General features: G+C 33.5%; 1 protein-coding gene across 1 annotated transcript in view; it reads right to left on the minus strand.

Moving 5' to 3' along the window:
• Nucleotides 1-8008, minus strand: part of TMPRSS15 (transmembrane serine protease 15) — a 109594-nt gene that overhangs the window by 75798 nt on the left and 25788 nt on the right. Inside the window, 1 exon segment of the mRNA XM_006908283.1 lies at nt 4422-4530. Within this exon segment, the coding sequence (XP_006908345.1) occupies nt 4422-4530 (109 nt within the window).

Here is an 8008-nt window from a genome sequence, read left to right on the forward strand (position 1 = left end):
GCTCTTGAATATATTTTTTACAGATATTTCAAACTAGTTTTCAGATGAATTTAGGCTCAATTATTATGCTTAAATTATACTGTGAGAGCAATATATTTACAACATAACATAATGGAAGGAATGCATACATTATACTATCAAAAATCAATTTTTTAATATGGATAACTTCATTCAATTTTTTTAGAAGACCAAAAATCACTTAGGAAACAGCCCAATGTAGTGATATGTGAATGTTTCCTCATTTGAAACAGTTTTGAAACAAATTATTTATAATTTATATTACATTCATTTACTGTATTTCAGTACTTACTTTGAAAAAAACTCAATAAATACTTATTTTTAAAACAAGCAAGATTAAGTAAGAAACCTTTAAAAAGTACATGGATTTCGATCAGTTACTACTCAATACTCAGAGGGGATACCCCTGGTTATCTGTTTCCATAGCAGTTGTTAGTTATGGACCTAATTGTCTTGTGTACCAGCATTTGTATGACTTGAATATGAGATTACTTTATTCATTCTTACATTCTCCAGTACATGCTGTTTAATAGAAATAAAAAAAATTAGCCTACGTAGCTGCCAGTATAAGAGAATAGGAAAAAAAATGTGACAGTTTCCTTACAAAGTTTTAATTTAATATTTAAATGTAGGATTTCATTTTCAGATATTACATTTGGGGGAAAGTGTCTAGGGCAACTTTTATTTACAACTACACTGTCCCACTGAAGTAGTAAGATCAGAAATGTGAATAATTGAGTGTTTTGGAGGTGCAATGTTCCCCTGAATGCCTCAGAAGGGAAGTGGCTGAAACACAAAGCAGAGCACAGGTAATATTGTCTAAATTGGCTAAGGATTGAGAGGGCTAATAATAGGGAAATATCTATCCTCAAAGCCAAGCAGGAGATTGAGAAGCGACCTGGCCTCAGAGGCTTGCCATGAAGGATGCCAGGTGAACAAGGCCTACTGGTCAAGGGCATGGCAAGCTTAGTTTTTGGGTAAGTTATCAGTAATACTTTGGCTAATTGGGACTATGAGACATTCATCATAAATGTAGTTAATTTGAAACTCTAAAGCTCATTCTTGGGAAATGTCCGTTTGTGTCAAGACCTCAGTTTTGGCAAACGCAGTATTAGAATCCAGGTCAGGGGCTGGTGTTTAGGGATGGAGTTTAATCTTCAAGGAGTGGGGTTGATGACATTGAAATAAGTGACTATCAGAACAGAATTGAAAGACATCTAAGCAGAAACCCATGTTTTTGGATCAACCAAGATGTAAGGTTCAACAGGTCTAGAGTGGATTCAGGGATGTATAATTTTAAATACTCCAGTAGTAATTGTGAAGTGCTCTCAGGTTTGAGGGCCGCTGGAGGGAGACCAGTAAATGGAAAAGATGTCATACTCACAGGCTACTCTCAGATTATTTGGGAAGCACGGGAGGTTCACAGGAGTAAAAGGGGATCAAGGAGGAGGGCAGATCTTCACAGCCCAGACCGAGAAAAGGCGAGCAAGACAGATGGTGGTGCAGCCATTTAGATTAAGGTCCACCTCTGTAAGGTCAGTGCAGGCATTGGGGGAGTGAGCCTGTTGGTGAGAACTTTGGGGACACAGCATCAAAGCTGAAGACAGAGGAAGAAGAAATGAAGCAGTCTTCAGGGATGATTTCTGTTCTTTTAATTAAAGTTTTGGTGTCTCCAGGCAGGTTTATAGTGAAGTTTTCGTCATGTGATGTTGTTTTCAAGGTATGAATCTAAGGGTTGCAAGAGATACTCCCTAGGAACCTTTGTGTTCAGGAGTCCTTTGCTTTTACAAAATACATAATTGAAGGTAGAAGAGAAACAAGAGCATCCAATTTTTTACTTTCTTCTGATTCAGAAAAGCCAACTCATTTGCAATGAAAACACAAGAATTTATAAAAGTAAGATAAAAGAATGTAATATCTGATGTTTCTATAATGTTAGATATTATGGTAACCTTTTTTTTTTTTTTTTTTTAAGGGAATGGGTACTTTCCTAAATTAGTTTATATATTTTGCATTTTTGTATCGATAGTTAGTCTTTTTATAGGCTACTTTTACTGAGCACTTAATATGTGACTAAGCACTCTCCATTCATTATTACATTTAATAATGTCTTTGGCCCCTGTAGTTAGAGATGTTGAACTATACAGATGTAGAAATTTGGGTCAAAAAAGTTTAGTTATTTGCTGGCGATCACACATCTTGCATCTGAAGGAGGCAGATTTGAACCCACACAGACTATTTCCAGTGCTCACATTCTTAATGGTCAACACTCTGCTAAATGTGGTTTTAGTATAATTCTAAGGTTGGGCAGATCTAGCCCAAAATATAGTTTAATGGCATCTTGAACATTTCTCCACTTTTTAATTGGTCTTCTTTATAGGAAACATCACTGTTTTACTTCCACTTTGATCACCATTAGGAAAAACAAATTACTTGGTACAAACCATCTCTAATGTAGTAATCAGTTTCGAGGAAAAAAGTAATTATATTACTTATATAATTAATTAAATCCTAATTTCAGCATGAAGTACAGTATTTGTTTAGGGTAATATTTTAGATTCCTTGGATTTTAAAAATCATTCTTACTCTGCCGGTGGATTTCTTAAAATAGTTTTTAAAATTAAGTAATAGAAAACAAAGTGAAAAGAATAAAACTGTACACATCCTTAATTAACAGTGTCATTATTATATGTGATATCACTGTTATGCAAAAGTTTATTGCATTCTGCATATAAGCCCTGTAAATTTGACCTAGCTTTATTAAGTGAATATAACAACTAAATAATTTTTATTTGGTATTAATAAAATTTGAAAGATTGCATGAAGAAGTCACTTAGGATTCATGTTTTTCCATTTTCAGAGAAAATAATTTAAAAATTTTCTATGGCTTTCTGCTAACATTTAGAGTAAGAAATAGAATATCTTTTATTTTACTTATGAACAGTGCTAATAGTCATTTATAAATGGTGCTTTATGAATTTCATGTGATTATATTGGAAACAATATCCTCCAAATTGGTTAATTTTTTACTTGGCAAGAATTACTTAGGACTGCCATTTTTAATACAAAATCATATCTTTGGCACAGAAGTAACATGTTGTCTAGACATAAAAACAGAGGAAATTATGCTCCTAGTTATATTACATGAATTTCATGGAGCTTAGCTCCAAAATAGAAAATATCTAAAGAAACAGGATGTTCTTCGTTCTCTGAACAATGTCGAGTAAATGTGTTTAGGATAATCTTCCCTTCATACCCCATCTCATCTCTGGGATGTGTCTACACAGAAAAACAACTCTGGGGCCATTTCCTAACATTTGTTTGGCAAGAACTTGAAGCTTTGCCTTTAATCTTCTTTAATCAGCTGTTATATTGATTCCCTTAGTTTTCAAGTGAGTCATCATCATGATTAAAACTATTTTACAGTAGGTCAGATTGGGAAACCATAATCCCATCCAGCTGTTAAGAGAAATGAACTAAATAGACTGTCATTTCTCAAAGTAAATTCCACAGAACACTTATATTGAATGCTCTATGGGGAAAAAATGTTCATTGGCTTAATAGGAAATATATATTTTTTAGAGATTTGTATTGCATGCTAACTTACTTAAGGTCATGAGAAGTCCTGTACCTTTTTTTTTTAAAAAATCATAATAAGTTTATTTCAGTGTTAGGTACATGAGAAGTCCTGTACTTTTTTTAAAAAATCATAATAAGTTTATTTCAGTGTTTCTTATATTTGAGTAAAAATTATTTTTTTTCCTTGGAATATCTGGGAGGAACATGAGGTAATACTTCACTGTGAAAAATGCTGAAGCAAACAGTAAGGCAGATCGGCCATCAGCAGTTTGATTATTTTGATGATCATAATGATTGGATTTGTCAACTGATTAAGAGCTTGGAGGTTAAATACATAGCCACTGATCCAGGTGTTACTGAAGATACAGTAAAAAGAATGTATATAGAGTGTGTTCTACCTCTTAATCTGCCATGACTAAGTCACACCATAGGAGATTTTCACAGGGATACTGACAAAATGAGAAAGGAACTATTTTGGAGCCAGGATGTAGGTGATGTGAAGTGCCATTTCTTGTGATACACAGACATACATATGTGCTGTTTCATTTGGCGGTGCTCGATTTGTGCAATCACAGAAAAAAAACATGCCACAGTGCCCAGTGAGATGGCCCTACTTATTAGACAGTATTGTTTATAGGACAAAATACCTTTTTAAAAGGTTAAGAACAAGAGAGAAACTTCTTGGACAGGTTGGAAAGGCTTTGCTTCATAGCTAATGAAAACAATTGTCAAAAAAGTAAATACACTACTAAAGGTGGAAAGACTTATTGCATCCGAGAAAGACTTTATGACTTAAGAACAGAGAATAGAACATGGCATATTACCGTATAATCCATTGGCAAACAATACTTGATTTAGAAGGCTTTGGGTAATAGGTAGCATCGAAAGACCCTGAAGATCCAGTCAGCAAAAACCTTCCATCACAAGCTGTGGCTGTGAAAAAATGGCAGTTGATGTTACATGACAACCGTCTTGAAAGGGTTTCTCAAGTCAGATAGAATTCAGATTGGTCAATGAACACTTTATAGAACATTCATGGCTCAATCCTGTGAAGCTATTTTACAAAACTGAAAAGATCAAATTGGAGTTGATCAAATCTCATACTTAAAATCCATTGATTATTTTCAAATACTCTTACACACCCCATCAAAGAGTCCTTTAGAAAAACATTTTATTTCTAAACACTGAAATCTTATTAGTTGCACCTTTAGTTTATTCTTTTATATATGTAGAGAACAAATATATCTGAATTATAAACTTCCAATTTAGACAAATAACTACTAATTTTTTTTGTCCTTTTCCCCATTAAATTGGAGGTAGGATAAATTTGAAATATATACACAAAGTGCTACATCCTCCTGAAATAATCAGAATATGGCCAGGAAAATGACACATATGACACAAGTCGCCTGTGAAGAATTCCATTCACTCAAGTCTGTTTTACTTGATTACTCTTGCTCCTTTTATATGGACTTGTCATCTAGCTCAAAATTTTCATTTAATGTTTTTGAAAATGTCTTGTTTCCATGATTCCTCATTTTCCTCTTTTAATTTCTTGTGGCACATTTATTTCATGTACCTCTTTTCAGTGTCATGTATTATTAGGCATTTTTAATTTATATCTGAAACACTTCCAACTAGATTAAAATCATCTTGAAAGCAGGAACCAGAGGCCATACCTTAAAGCTTTTTATTTTACATTTGCTATGTATACACTTGCTATGTATTGTATGTGTAAAAAAATAAAACTCATTTGATTTTCACAATCTTTAGTTTTTCTTAGGTTATTTTTTATATGCTTAGTTACTTAGTTCTGTTGATACCACATTATAAAATGTGCTCTTTTCCTCCTGGTAGGTTGTTAAGTCCTCATATACAAGAAGTGTTGATGGAGGGTAGGAAAATCAAAGAAATCTGTCAAAATTAAATTACTACTCTTGGAATCTGAGTGCTGAATAAGCAAGCCAATCCTATTTGTGGATAGAAAAGCCCTTTGTAATGTTATACAGCAACTCTGTTAAATTATAAAATACAAGTTATTATAAGACATCAAATATTTTATTTAGATGAAAAATAAAAATTGAATAATGGAATGACACATAAAAATCTTGTTAAAATCTCATGTTCTTGATTGACTTTTTGAAATTTTTGGTATTTTTTTTAAAGGCATAAAAAATTATTTTGATAAATAAATTTTAAAATTCAAAGACTGTTTAAGAACGACCTAAGAATCTATTGCATTTGATTATGACTTGATATTCTAATTGCCAGCAGGAGACAACAACAAAAAATGACAACAAATAAAACTGAGAAAATAACCACTTGAGATGCAGGAATTATACTCTAAACAATCTTTTACAGACCTCCGGAAAGGAAACAAAGAAAACTGTGGCTTGTTGAGAAAACTACATTTCCATTTGTATAATACTGCAGGAAACAAAGATGATTAAGGCTAATATATATAATTTGAAAAAAATGGCAAAATATGACTTTTTAATGCAGAGCTTAATAATTTTCTAGACGGAAAAGAAAATCTCCTTTACCCTCAACTCTGTCCACCACAAATAATGCCAAATAATTGAGATAATTAATCACTTAGCTTTAGTGACTATAAAATTAAGAATAGTATCTGCTTATATTTAAAAATGGGACATATAGGGTTTTATAATTGCAGTTTGTCAAGAAATATATGGATTCCAAGATTATAGGCAATGCAAGACAGTTCACTGCTATCATAGTTTGTATTTAGTGAGGTAGAGCAATCAGTCTTACCAGCCCTAAAATATAACTGCTAGAATTTATGAAGTGTTTACTATATACCAGCCACTATTCTAAAGTTATTATATATGTATTAATTTAGTATTCACAACTTTATGAAGTTACAGGTAGGGAAACTGAGGCACAGAAAAGTTTAGTAACTAGCATAATACTACAGTGTAGTAATTATGGTATCACTCTTTGAGCTTAAAAGCAAGGAGGGAATTGTAAATGAAAGCAACTGGAAATTAAAAATTTTTTTCATAATTTCCAGTGTTCTTAAAATTAGAATGTAGATCACGTTTCCAATAGTAATCCACAACAAGGAGGAAGCAAAACATGATAGAGTAAAAAAGGGAACAGAACAAAACCAACTTAAGAACTTGTAAAACCTGTTCTCAAAGCTGGTTTATTTTAGTCATTCTTCACATTCATTCAGTACATATATTTTGGGAAAGGGATCAGCATCTTCGTGCCTCACAAAAGGGTTCATAATTTTCCAAAGAGCCGTTATGTCCCTCATGGCAGAGATCGTTATATGTTTGCTATACTTCCTAGGCACGTGACTAAACTGCACCTCCCACAATGGATTCACGTGACTGAGCCTGGTCAATAAACTACTGTGGAAATGATTGTGTGTATTTCTAGATGTCATTTCTAAAAACATCTTCTATAACATTCTTCCCTTGTTTGTCAGTCAGTTGCAAAGGATCTAGGGGAAGACTCAGGACGGAGGGGATGGTGGAGGAGCTGGCATCTTGAATGCCTCCATAAGAGCACAGCCCTTTCCCATCTTTCTTGGGCTAGGATGTAAATGATAAACTGGTATAGTCTTAAATTTTAAGATTGTTTATCGTAGTATTTAGCCCGTCCTGAAGAATATGATCAATTCAACTGTCCAGCTTTCTATAAAGTTATTGAGTTTTAATGGGAATAATAATCTACAGGTCAAGTTCAGCTCTAAAGGGCCTTTGGTGAATTCCTGAATGCAAGTAAAAATTAAAATTATTGTCACTGAAAATATTTACATTAAAACTACAATAGGATTAAACTACTTATAATAGCTACATTCGGAATGCCAAAATGTTATTATTTCAAGATGTAGGTTTGTGCTTAGGATTTTCTCATATATTCTTTCAGTTCATTTCAAAATGTTTCTGGAGAACCTAATTTAACATAAAGCAATGAAGCAGGATAACCTTTCGGAAAAACAGATATAACCCATGCGTGTCTGAGTAGGATTACTGGGTGTGCAGAGTTATAACATTTTAGACTACAAAGTGCTTTCCAGCGCAGTACCAGAAAAAATTCTGAATGGGTGATAAATGAGTCTGTCAAATAATATTAGCTATTCTATGGCACTCTCCAAAATATTGCCTGTAATAGGATGGGATTTATGAGTGTGATTTTATGACCCACTGAGAGCTCCCTCTGCTGGCTCAATATTTACTGTGTGTTTGCTCAGGGTATTGAATTCTCCAAGACGTAAAAATCAAACTTCTGTGGATGGGATCTCGGCCCATCCACCAGGTTTATTGTGCACATACATAGTGGCATACAAACAACCTGTGGAGACACTTGCCAGCTTCCAAATAGGCCTGAACATTGGCCTAAAGGCTGTGAGTCAGCATCTCTCCTTTTAACAGGTTAGCTA

This window comes from Pteropus alecto, unplaced genomic scaffold (genome assembly GCF_000325575.1).
Source record: "Pteropus alecto unplaced genomic scaffold, ASM32557v1 scaffold81, whole genome shotgun sequence".
NCBI lineage: Eukaryota > Metazoa > Chordata > Mammalia > Chiroptera > Pteropodidae > Pteropus > Pteropus alecto.